At 34.0% G+C, this 13,843-nt stretch overlaps 1 protein-coding gene across 1 annotated transcript; it reads left to right on the top strand.

Annotated features, from left to right (window-relative positions):
* The first annotated feature begins 3,188 nt into the window (after positions 1-3,188).
* On the top strand, positions 3,189-4,557 carry LOC146906621 (heavy metal-associated isoprenylated plant protein 39-like). The gene is made up of 3 exons (XM_085727271.1): positions 3,189-3,244; positions 3,403-3,478; positions 3,982-4,557. Exons 1-3 carry the CDS (start codon positions 3,239-3,241, stop codon positions 4,230-4,232), a joined length of 333 nt encoding a protein of 110 aa, XP_085583397.1. The 5' UTR covers positions 3,189-3,238; the 3' UTR covers positions 4,233-4,557.
* Positions 4,558-13,843: the final 9,286 nt, after the last annotated feature.

The following is a 13,843-nucleotide window of genomic DNA, read 5'->3' as shown; positions in this document are numbered from 1 at the left end:
CAATCTTCTTGATGTTCTTGTTAGCGGCCTCAACTGCACCATTCATCTGAGGTCTATAAGGAGAAGAGTTGTGATGTTCAATTTTGAATTCTTCACATAAAGCTTGCATCATGCTATTGTTCAGATTGGAACCATTGTCAGTGATGATCTTGTTGGGAACACCATATCGACAGATGATGTTATTCTTGATAAACTTGACAACCACTTGTTTGGTCACATTTGCATAGGAGGCAGCTTCAACCCACTTGGTGAAGTAGTCAATTGCCACTAGGATGAAACGATGTCCATTGGAATCTTTCGGTTCTATTCTTCCGATCATGACAATGCCCCACATAGAGAAAGGCCATGGGGAAGATATAACATTGAGAGCGTGTGGAGGCACATGAATCTTATCAGCATAGATTTGACACTTGTGGCATCTTTTAGCATGCTTATGGCAATCACGCTCCATGGTTATCCAGTAGTAGCCGGCTCTTAACAGTTTCCTTGACATAGTGTGGCCCGAAGCATGGGTCCCAAAGGTACCGTCATGTACATCATGCATCAACTTCTCAGCCTCTTGTTTGTCAACACATCTCAACAAGACCATGTCATAGTTCCTCTTGTATAGGATTTCTCCGTCCAGAAGGAACCTGCTAGCCCATCGTCTCAAGGTCTTTTTATCTCTGTTGGAAGCACCAGGTGGATATTCACGATTCTGCAAGAATTGTTTGATGTTGTAATACCAAGGCTTTTTGTCATTCCCATCTTTGTCAGCTTGACCTGACATATTTTCAATAGTAAACACATGAGCGGGTCTATCAAGACGTTGCACTTTGATCACGGGCACATCATTCCAGTGATTGACACGAAACATGGAAGACAGAGTAGCAAGAGCGTCAGCCATTTGATTTTCATCCCGAGGGATATGATGCAGCTCAACCTTGGTAAAGTATGTCAACAGACGTCTTGCATAGTCACGGTAAGGGATCAGCTTCTCATGATGAGTCTCCCATTCACCCTTTATCTGATTAATGACAAGTGCAGAATCTCCATAGATGTCAAGGTGCTTAATTCTCAGATCGAGGGCTTCTTCAATGCCCAAGATGCATGCTTCATATTCAGCTATGTTGTTCGTGCATTCAAAAGTTATTCGTGCAGTGAAAGGAATGTGGTGCCCCTGCGGAGTTACAATGATGGCTCCGATTCCTTTACCATAAGCATTAACAGCACCGTCAAACACCAATCCCCATTTGCTATTGGGGTCCGGCCCTTCATTGATCAGTGGTTCTTCACAGTCTTTTGCTTTCAGATACATAATCTCTTCATCAGGGAAATCAAATTTAATCGGCTGGTAATCATCAAGAGGCTGACAAGCAAGATGCTCAGCAAGGACACTTCCTTTGATTGCTTTCTGAGCTTTGTACACAATATCATATTCAGACAACAACATTTGCCAACGTGCAATCTTTCCAGTAACAGCAGGCTTTTCAAAGATGTATTTGATTGGATCCATTCGGGATATCAACCAAGTTGTATGATTCACCATATAATGACGCAGGCGTTTGGCAGCCCAGGCTAAAGCACAACAAGTCTTTTCAAGCATCGTATACCGAGTCTCACAGTCGGTGAACTTCTTGCTCAGATAGTAGATAGCATGCTCTTTCTTACCAGTCTCATCTTGTTGACCGAGAACACAACCCACTGAATCATCTAACACTGACAGATACATAATCAAAGGTCTTCCTTCCACTGGCGGGACAAGGATAGGTGGCTCTAACAGGTATTCTTTAATGCTATCAAAAGCTTCCTGGCATTCATTATTCCATACAACAGGCTGATTCTTCCTGAGCAATTTGAAAATTGGACCACAAGTAGTAGTCATGTGAGATATGAATCTTGAAATGTAATTCAGACGTCCGAGGAAACCTCTGACTTGCTTCTCAGTTTGAGGGGCCGGCATCTCTCTGATGGCTCGGACTTTGTCAGGATCAACTTCAATGCCTCTCTGACTGACAATGAAGCCTAGCAACTTTCTAGATCTTACACCAAATGTGCATTTATTAGGATTCAATCGCAGCTTGTACTTTCTCAATCTTTCAAACATCTTTTTCAAATACACGACGTGCTGCTCCTCATCACTTGACTTCACAATCATATCATCAACATATACTTCAATCTCTTTGTGAATTATATCATGAAACAGAGTGGTCATACCCCTTTGATAGGTAGCACCAGCATTTATCAAGCCGAACGACATCACTTTGTAACAGAACGTTCCCCACGGAGTGATGAAGGACGTCTTTTCTCTATCTTCAGGAGACATTCGTATCTGATTATAACCAGAGAAACCATCCATAAAGGAGAACACTTTGGATTGAGAAGTACTGTCAACAAGCACATCAATATGAGGTAATGGGAAGTTATCTTTTGGACTGGCTTTGTTCAGATCTCTGTAATCGACACACATTCGAACTTTCCCATCTTTCTTTGGTACTGGTACAATGTTGGCAATCCACTCAGGATATTCAGCTGTCATGAGGAAACCCGCATCAATTTGCTTCTGTACTTCAGCCTTGATCTTAAGAGCCATGTCTGGACGAGACCTTCTCAATTTCTGTTTGACAGGAGGACATTCAGGTCTTGTCGGTATCCGATGTTCCACGATCTTGGGATCTAGACCCGGCATATCTTCATAGGACCATGCAAAGACATCTGGATAATCATGGAGAAGTTGAATGATCTTCCTTTTCACTTCTGGCTCAAGTGCAGCACCAATCTTGATCTCTCGCTTGTTTTCTTCAGTACCCAGTTCACTGTGATACTATTCAGGAAAACTGTGAATTGATTCACTAAGATACTATTCATGAAAATTTGACTCGATTCAAAAGGAGTGACACAAGGAAAATGGACAGAAAGAAAGCTTGAAATGAATCAATGAATCATGAATCGAATCAAGACACAAGATATGACAACACACAAGAAATCAAGGAATCACATGACACAATGAGCCATGAGACTTGGTTTGCTAGGTGCTTTAACAAGTTTCTAAGCTAAAGCTAATCAACATAAAAAAAAAAAAAAAAAAAATCATCAAATAAACCTAGCTATTTAGACATCAACAAAACTAAAGCAACATCATTTTCTGAGTTCTCCAATCTAGCTTGGATAAAATCTGGTAGAGGTCCGAAATTGCCCCCTCCCAACATCAACTTGCTCCTTACCAATTCTTAATCAGCTAGCACAAACTTCAACAACAATGAAGGTCAGAATTAGATTCGTGAAATCTATTTTTCTTCTTCACTTTTCTCATTTAATTTATTATGTTTTCATGCATGAATAATGTTTTTGTTGTCCCTTTAATATTTAAGAATGGAAGTAATTAATTGCTGGGTTTTAATTCTTTGATTTACTTTTTAACAGAAAGTAGTGTTGAAGGTGGACTTTTATAATGATAGAATCAAGCAAAAAGTTATGAAGACAGCATCCAGCCTTTCAGGTACATATTGAATTTCATGTCATAAGTACTACTACTATGTAATGTGGCTAAATTACATGACTTATAAGTTGTATGCATGAATAAGACACTTATTTTCATATCCCGAAATAAACTTTACATACTATTTATTGTATTCAAGAGTTTGGTAGAGAAATTCACACATTAAGCGAGGACAAGAGAGATATAGCGGGATCGATCGTGCAACTAAACATATCAAATGTTCTCGTAATCTTTTACCATTTGCTCTTACGATACCATTGTGATTGATTTTAATTTTTGAAGACATAACATGATTCTAACTTAAATTAATTTGATAAGGTCTATTAATATCACAATCTAACTTTATATATAAAAAAAAAAAAATTATAGTTATTTTATAACTATTTCAAATAGTATTTGAACTCCGTCGTTTGAGAATAAAATCTAATTTAATTTCACTTTTGTCTAAATAAAAAGACAAACCATATAACATGAAAGATTCATTTTTTATTTTTATTTTGCAGGGGTTGAATCAGTATCAATAGACTTGAAAGAGAAGAGATTAACATTATCGGGGGATATCGATCCAATAAAGGCAGTATGCAAGCTAAGAAAGTTGTGTCAAACTGAAGTAGTTACGATTGGACCTCTAAAAGAGGAGAAGAAAGAGTCAACAAATACAAATGAAGTTATTCCATTTCAATACTTTGAAACCTATCCATTTTATTATCAGATGACCCAACCACAATATTTTTGTGATTACTACTATGTTTGATGTGGGTGCATAATAAGAAAGCATCCGGTTATTGCTCTTTTCCCATCTGTTTTTGCTCGTTTCTGCCAAAATAGCCGAGCATAAGTTAACTCACGCAAGTGCATTTTCAACGTGAGTTAACTTACGTAGATGTATTTTTCAGCGTGAGTTAACTCGCGTTGGATGAAAATGTGCAATAACAGATGGGCCGGAGAAGAACAATTCTCAAAGCATCCCGATGGCTAGGCAAGTATGTTTGATAAACCTTTTTTTTTTTTGCTGTAATATCTGCTAAATTAAAGAGCAACATAGAGTTTTATAAAATATGTCTTGTGTTTTCCTTGAATTTTATATTTGCTTTTTTATGATTTAGAATTGTATTTCTTTTTTCTTGCTAAACCAAAGCATGCAAAGACATCACACGAAATTGATCGTCTGAGTTATATTAACACCACCAACCATTTCTTCTCAAAAGCAAAACAAAAATAAATAAGATAAAAGATATGTTGTGTTTGAAACATGTAAATTCAACTAGTGCTTGAACTTGTTACTACTTACTAATGACTAACTTGGTCAATATATCAACTGCATTCTTTGAAGTTTGAATTTTGTTTAAATAATATCTATCTAGATGTAAGTAAGTGTAACTCTTTGATCTTGTAAAACCTCACATCAATATGTTTGGTTCTAACATGATACACTTCATTGTTTGTCAAATAAATGGCACCTTGACTATCACACTGCAATGAAACTCCGCCTTGCTCAACTCCCTTTGCCTCTCTTTTGTGTTTATATATATAAGCCATACTCAACATAAATGATAAACAAATTCCAATATCATTAATTAATTTTAACAACAGCATTTTAAAAAATTATCATTTGAAATATATAAAGCATGTATCTAATTGTGTCATAAGAAAGTAAATGAATTGAATATAGTAGCTAGTAGCTACTATCTTGAAGGTGCGCCTAAGGTTCCATGGCTTGCAGAGCTTTAGCTCGGTAAAGAACACAACAATTGGTGAGTCAGATTCCTATTAGCATTAGGTTTTTGCATAACTAACACCTGAAGTCAATAAATGGTGAAGTTGAATTAAAAACCAACACCCAAGAGGCGGTACAAGAATTTTGTTTATTACCAGCGGAATTAAACCCTCAATAACATTTGCATAAAATCCCTTAGTAATAGATATTATCGACGGATTGGTGACAAAACAAATCCATCAATAATAATCTCTCAGTAATACAAGTGCCAATAATATTATTAGCGGAGTTTTCCCTCAGTAATAGAGAGGTAGTTATGACATTACTGAAGGAATATTCGCTCAGTACGTCTGTAGTTACTTGCGGAATAATCCGTTTCTAATGTACCATCAGATTTCCACTTTTAACATTACTAACAAATTTATATGTCAGTAATGTTTCTATCAGATTCGTCCCAGTGTTATCGGTGGATCTATCCAATCTGCCAATAATGTTTATGCATACCTCTATTACTGACCAAGATTTCTGTCAGTAATGTTTAATTACTAAAAGTTGTTTTAATCATTAAAATGTTTTAATTTATAAAAATAATAATATCAAGAAATACGTGGAAATATTGAACTTCATTGTTTAAGGAGCTGCATATAACAATGCATTGTCTCTGCCAATTGAGCTATGCTTACAAGGATCGGTGACAAATTCTTACACAAGAGCGAAGATAGGTTTTCATGCAATAACTAGTTACAAAGTCGCGCTTCGCACGGGTTGAATAACGTATCTTGTAAAAAAAATATTCCAAAGGAAAAAATGAGCAAATTAATGAATATTGCACAAACTCGGATATTCTAAATAAATCACTTTTACTGTATTGTTAAAAAACTTTGTTATAAAGGAGAAATGAGTAAATCGAGGGAAATAACTGCATTTTTCTAAGAAATTGATGTCGTTCATAAATCTGAAAATCAAGCAAGCATATTGCACAAATCTCAGCTATATGTACATTTCTGAAACATTTACCAAATCATTATAAAGATTTGCTGTAGGAAAAGAGCATGTTCTATTTTGTTCAAGAGATTAGGAAAACAACATTATAATTAACATTATACTAATTGGAACCAATGAAGGAACCAACAATGTGCAGATTAATGTTACATAAAGTTAAGTTTATAAAAGAGGCTGTCAGTGTCATAGACTAACCAAAAAGGGATTTTTGCCAATAATTACATAAGACAAAATGAACAAAACAAATGGCATCTCAAGGTCAAGATAGTTTAGGATTGCAGTCCAAGTGATACACCAAAATAGTAGAAGGTCAAATAGTTCAGCAGCAAAGGTCTACTTTGGAACAACTCGAACGTGCAAGTTCTTCAGTGATTTTTTGAGTGAACCACTGCCCACCCAAGTATTTTTCATAGCTTGCTCTTTCGGCGGTAATGATGTGACACTTATATTTTCTCTATGTTTGGTCATCAATTATGGTGATTGTTTTGCACTTTCCTTTCAGAATTGTTCTTCACACCTCATTTTCAAAATGCTAAAAAGGAAAATAACTGCAATATTAGTCTAATGCATATTAACATGGATAAGATGTATGCGAATATAGTTACATATAATTTATAAAATGAAGGTAGCATAACTGATTTTAAGCTAAAGAAAATGTACTATGACTTGCAATTTATCCTCCTATTATCTTCCTATAAAGTCTAGATAAATGCATGCATGTGGATTATATGTACCCCGTTGACCAATTAACATTGTTGAAACAAATGGAAATTAAGCATCACTCCTACATGTACATCTATAGCTAGCACCATTTGACTTTGATGCCTTCGGACATTTGATGGAACTATCATAATACCATCCAAACTGATTAAGATTGAATTTAGTTGTTTTTCCAATAGTAATGCAGTATGTATCCTAACACAAAGTATGAAGAAACCCGACGATTTCTTAAAAAAAAATCATATCTATAAGAACCTTATAATCGGAGAAAACACAGAAATAAATTAAAGCACATAACTATACCATATAAAACGTCAGTTTTGAATTTTCCATCTTGAATTTCCTTAAATGACTTATGCACCTTTGTACCAGAACCAAAAACAACATTAAAGGGATGGTCACGAGCTTAAATGCAATGTCATTATGAAACACATGATAATTATACAAAGTATAAGTCTTGTTTTCCTCGACCAAAGCCTTCCAATGCTCCAATTCTCTACATCGAGTTATTACATGAACTCGATCACCCTAAATCCGAGAAAGAAACCAAAAAACTGAAATAAATTAAAATGTACACTAATAAGTAACATTGATAAATCATAAAGGAAATTACAACAAATCTTAACTAACTCCTCTAATCTTTGCATCTCAAATAATCAGCTCCATATGTTGATTCTCATTACTACCAGTCACAATCCAAGGATCAAGCACTCTAAATCCTATTTTCCAAATGTCCAAATCCTTTTTGAGATCCTTAATGTTGTCATAATTCCTTGACATTGAAATCCTTATATAGAAATATAACAATACATCAGTTAATTTTATTCCCTTTGTTCATTCTGATATCGAAAGAAGCTAACATATTTTTGTGTGATTAATTTTTGTATCATCAAATTAACCTGATCTTAAATGCACGAATTTCTCTATCATCAACTTTCTGGACCTCAATGATATGACCAAAACAAGTTACACCAATCAACTTTCGTACGGCTCAATGATATAAGAAAGAATAAACCAAATATGAAAATTGTTACAACTTTAAGAATACTCAATAAATCAAACAGCTAATCAAGATTCTTTATCATCAACTTGAAAATTTAATGTCACATGTTAAAATATTAGTTGTATTGGATCTTTATCACCATCCAAAATTGAATCACCAAAATAATGACATCAATCATGATATACCAATATCATAACCCACATGCATCAATTTTTTTCAACTATAGTACCAGAAGCTAAAGTAACAATAGTGTAAAAACCTTACCATGAGCTAAAATTCAATCATCATGACCTCTACTATAATCCACAGGCATGCATTTATTTAGACCATCGAAAAAATGCATCAAATGCAAAAACATGATCGTCAGAAGCTAAAATAACAATTGTGTCACAACTTTACCATCACCTAAAATTCAATCATCATGACATCTATTATAATTCACATGCATGCATTTATCTAGACTATGAAAAAAAAATGCATCAAATGCAAAAACAGGATCGCAGCAACAAACATGCAAACATGACAACCTGAACTAAAAAAAACAATGTTTCTTGAAAACAAACCCAAAATGAAGAACAAAACACCTGAGATCAAAGGAGAATTTTTCTACAGCCATGCAACATAACAATCTCTGGTACATAATCCACTAACAATCAGAAGAAGAAGAAGAAGAAGAAAGCAAAAAATAAAACCCTTAAAATGCAGAATCATGAAAAAAGGAAGAAAAACACCTATGATGTAGCAAAAACTAAAACAATGTCAAAAAATAAACCCCTCAAGCCATAAAAATCAGCCAACTCAAGCCATGCATGGCCTCAAAACCATGAAGAAAAGAAAGAAAATTACCTCTTATGAAGAAGAAAGTGAAACAATGTTCCCAGCTGAACTTAGGTACCATTTGACCAAGCTTTTTTATAGTCTAAAAGATACTTCAAAACAAATTTAAAATAAAGGCTTTTAAGAAAGAAGCTAAAGTTGTTTGATTTCTTTATTTTTTATTTTATTTTTAATTTTAAAGCTATTTTTTAGTTAAAAGTTGTTTGGCAAAATATTGTACAAACTTTGAATTTATTATTTTTTTTATGGTGTCCGGTGTTCGAACCCCAGACTTTCCATATATATATGCATTCTCCATATCAACTGAGCTAAGCTAACGAGTACAAAACTTTGAATTTATTATGAATTAACATAATAAATAAAAAATTGTTTAAAATATTTTTTGAAGGGTAAAAATGTTTAAAATATAAAAGATATTAATTTTTACAAATACTATATTTACTCAATGACGTTTTTTTTGTGTGCAACATGAATACAAATTTATATTATCATATAAATGACTTGTTAAATATTTGAATAGGAGAAATAATTTAAGGAGACTGAAATAATAAAATAAATAATATCAAAATAGTTGGTTTTTTTAATTCAATTATACTCTATAACATATTTGGTTATAAGAATATCATATTTTTGGTGTCTTTCAAAAAGATATGAATTTATATCATATGATATTATATTTGTTACATTGTTGGTGTCATTGAAACATATATGTTTAGTTTTTTTAATAAGAAAAAGATATGCATAGTTTGTTACAATATAAAGGTGCAAAATATATATAAGTATAATTTTTTTAGGCATTTATACTTGTACTTTTAAGTAAAATAAAAAACTTATAAAAATAATAACAAGCATTATGCAACGGTAAAAAAAATAATACACAATAGCGTAACAAAAACACAGACAGACAGACATAAAGTATTACTCTAAACGCTAATGTGTGTGTGTGTGTGTATATTTGTGAGGTTGAAGAAAGGAAATAAAAATATTTGGTATCATGAAATGACAACGTGAATAAAAATATTTGTGAGGTTGTGATGATTAAAAGATATTGAAATTAAATATATAAGTGATAAAAATATAATAAAATTCCTTTAAAAAAAGATAATAAAATTAAATGGAACCTTCTTAAAAAATTAAATGGAACAGTTCAAAAAAATGAGATAAAATTAAATGGAAGAAAAAAACATATTGAAATATAATATTAAAAAATAAAAGAAAAGGTTCCCAGCGTGAGTTGAAGAGAGATGCTTGTGAAATAATTTGTCGAGAAGTAGTTTTTTGAAGTAACATTTAACAAATTTTGGCCAAAGCTCATTCCATTCAATTTTATGCATTCAAAAAAAGTACTTTTTTTAGTAAGAACTTAATTGATATTGTGTTTGGCCTAACTTTTCCTTAAGAATGTAGGAAAGTTGAAAAAAAGTTGGGTCAAACGGTACCTTAATCTCCTACAACGGCAGTGTAGAAGCAACTGAATTTAGGAGAAAAAATTGGAAAATAGTTAAAAATATAAAAATTTGAAAATAGTTAAAAGTTAAAAATATAAAGTATTACTCTAAACGCCAATGTGTGTGTGTGTATATTTGCGAGGTTGAAAAAAGGAAATAAAAATATTTGGTATCATTAAATGACAGCGTGAATAAAAATATTTGTGAGGTTGTGATGATTAAACCTATTGAAATTAAATATATAAGTGATACAAAGATAATAAAATTCCTTTGAAAAAAGATATTAAAATTAAATGGAACATTCTTAAAAAAATTAAATGGAACGGTTCAAAAAATTAAAACAAAATTAAATGCAAGAAAAACATATTGAAATATAATAATAAAAATAAAAAAAAGGTTCCCAACGTGAGTTGAAGAGAGGTGCTTGTGAAATAAATTGTCGAGAATTAGTTTTTTGAAGTAGCATTCAACAAGTTTTGGTCAAAGCTTATTCCATTCAATTTTATGCATTCAAAAAAAGTATTTTTTTTTCTAGTAAGTACTTAATTGTTATTGTGTTTGGCCTAACTTCTCCTTAAAAATGTAGAGAAGTTGAAAAAAAAAAGTTGGGCCAAATGGTACCATAATCTCCCACAACGACAGTCTAGAAGGAACTGAATTTGGGAGGAAAAATTGGAAAATAGTTAAAAAATAAAAGTTGGAAAATTGTTAAAAGTTAAAAATATAAAAATTGGAAAATAGTAAAAAAAAAATTGGTGAGGTGGCACTCAACCAAAGCCATGAATTACCAAAAAAAATTGGTGAGGTGGCACTCAACCAAAGTTCACTAACAACGCCATCTCATGGCGCAAACGTTGATGAAACGGTGGGGGAAACAATTCCCGCTCATATATCATCAACCGTTCCCGTTAAAACTTCGACGGTTGCAGCGGTTACACAATCTAACGCGAATTTTGGTAATCCGTTAGTTCAAAATCCATGGTCCTTTGATCCGTCAAATCTTAGGAACCAACCATATGGAATGCATATCCATCCTTTATGATGGGCCTCTATAATAATCCATCTAATGTTTCAGGGAATTTGAATACGGTTCACCCTCAGTTCTATTATCCTGGACCAAGTGTTCCTAGTTCAAATTCTCAACAAACACTGGCCAATGCTTCCTTGGCTGCTTTAAGACAACAAATGGAAGATTGTAACCATGAAATGGTCAACATGTTGACCCAACAAATTGGGACAGTGTTTAACCCTTTAATTAGGGACACCCATAACAGTTATTTGGCACTTTCAGACCAAATGAGGCGAATTGCGAAATGTGCAAATACCTCAATTTCAGAATCCTAGGCTTGTTGAAATACCTGTGAATAGGCCTAATGATGGAAATCTGGTCAATACAGTACCCCAACCTGTGGTCGAACCACTAGTGCTAGGGGCGGAGGAAAGAGTTCCAATCTTGGTTCGAAGGAACCAGGATCCTGATCAAATAGTTAGGCAAGCCCAACAAATTCATTTGGAGGGTCAAAAATAATATTGCCAATGTAGTCGAAATCCTTTTGACTCAAAACGGTTTTTTCAATTTGGGTTTGCATAGACCTAATTTTGTGTCACCTTTTTCTGAATATGTGACAATGGAGGAATTACCCAAGGGATGGAAAATCCCTAAGTTCACCAAATTTGGTGGAGAGACTAATGAATCCACTGTCGAACATATTGCTCGTTATTTGACAGAGGCAGGTGACATATCAAATGATGAGAACTTAAGGATGAAATATTTCCCAAGTTCATTGACAAAGAATGCCTTTACTTGGTATACAACATTGCCTCCAGGGTCTATCTTTTTGGAGTCAATTAGAAAAGGCTTTCCATGAAGAATTCTACATGGGACAATTTAAGATTAGTCTCAAAGAATTGGTAAGTGTTCAACGTAAAACAACAGAATATATTGATGATTACTTGAATAAGTTCAGACTTCTCAAAGCTAGGTGTTTTACCCAAGTGCCTGGACATGAATTAGTAGAGATGGCTGCTGGTGGTCTAGATTATTCTATGCGAAAGAAATTAGATACACAATATCTATGAGATATGGCACAGCTAGCAGATAGAGTCTGACAAGTCGAAAGACTTAAAGCTGAAAAAGCAAGGGCTAGCAAGTATGGTGGTAAAAAAGATACGGTTGTTTATGTCAATACTAATGACAACAATCAAGATTTTGACATTTATTGGAGTCCTGTCGAAGAAATCGAAGTTAATATCGCTGAACTTTAACTAGGACCTCCATTGTATGTAAAATGTTGAGACCTTCGAATGGAAAAAATCTTGAAGAACCTAAAAATGACCGATTTGTGTCCAAAACTTACACATTTGATGTTACCAAATGTTATTATATTTTTGATCTTTTGGTCAAGGAAGACATAATGATAGTGTCTAAGGGTTTGAAATTACCTCCTCTTGAGCAAAGGCAAAAAAGAGATTGTTGTAAATTCCATGGTAATTTTGGACATAACACATCTCGTTGTGTGGTTTTTAGGGATTTAGTGCAAAAAGCACTAGATGAAGGCAGGCTGAATTTTGGAGATAAACAAAAGCAGCCAATGCAGGTTGATGCTGATCCTTTGAAGAAAACAGATTCTATGTATCTGGAAATACAGGACATGAACATGGTGGAAATATCTGAGATCGATCCTATAGAGACTACTGATGGCCCAAAGGTTGATGTCGAAATGGTTACTGAAGGCCATAAATGTGTTGATACAGTAATTACTAAAGATCAGTACGAAGAAAAAATACAAGTGGTATTTCCAAAAGCTGAAGAAGATCTTATTGATTTTCTTAACAGATGCAAAATTTCTGGTTCCCCAGTTATGCTGTGTCCCAGATGTAGTGCGGTTTATGATAAGAAAGCTACAAAGAATGTTGAGGGCTTTAGACCTTAGTCGAAGCAGAAAGGGAAATGGGCTGACAAACGGCCTAAGTTCAGTTTCAATAAAGCAAACATTCCTATCAAGGACACATCCCCAACTGCAAACCAGAAGAAGGAACCAATGAAAACTTTCTCTCCTCCCACCAAATCCCCAAATAACCAATGGGTATTTTTCGGTGGTAAAAAGCCTAATGACAAGTCTCCACCTATAAAGTGGGTCAAGAAGGGCACTGGAAAATCTCCAATTGAGCAGTGGGTATTTTCTGGTGGCAATCGAAATGAAATGCCTGATCAGAAGAGAGATGAAACATATGGTTCGAAGAGGTTCGTGCATAACGTCAACTACAAAGGGAGAAATCCTATGACGAAAACTCAATGGCGTAGATTCTAGCGTCAGAAAAAGGCTGATGCCTTGTAAGATGTTACAAATGTAAACAAGAATTCTGACAAAGGAAGGAACCAAGAACAAGCTATCTTTGGCACGTTTAGAAATCTTGCCACTGAGAGGATCTTTCCTCCCCTTTCAGTTGTGAAGAAAGGTATTTCTGTCGAAGATGAAGAATTAACTTCTAACTTCACCGATTCTGAAGCTAGCCTTAATATAATTCTTGTCGTATCAATGCTTCCGATTGAATATGATGTTATATCAGAGGTTACGGAAGATGAGGAAGATTTCACTGAAGAAATGGCCGCTTACCAGCCAAAGTGATATTATGTG

Source organism: Medicago sativa, chromosome 7 (genome assembly GCF_051527215.1).
Source record: "Medicago sativa cultivar Bolivia chromosome 7, Bolivia_mono, whole genome shotgun sequence".
Taxonomy (NCBI): domain Eukaryota; kingdom Viridiplantae; phylum Streptophyta; class Magnoliopsida; order Fabales; family Fabaceae; genus Medicago; species Medicago sativa.
This window is presented reverse-complemented; position numbering and strand designations above follow the sequence as displayed.

Coding starts and splice junctions, on each gene's coding strand:
- LOC146906621 (XM_085727271.1), top strand. Junction 3,479..3,981: donor GACAGCATCCAGCCTTTCAG/GTACATATTGAA, acceptor TTTATTTTGCAG/GGGTTGAATCAGTATCAATA.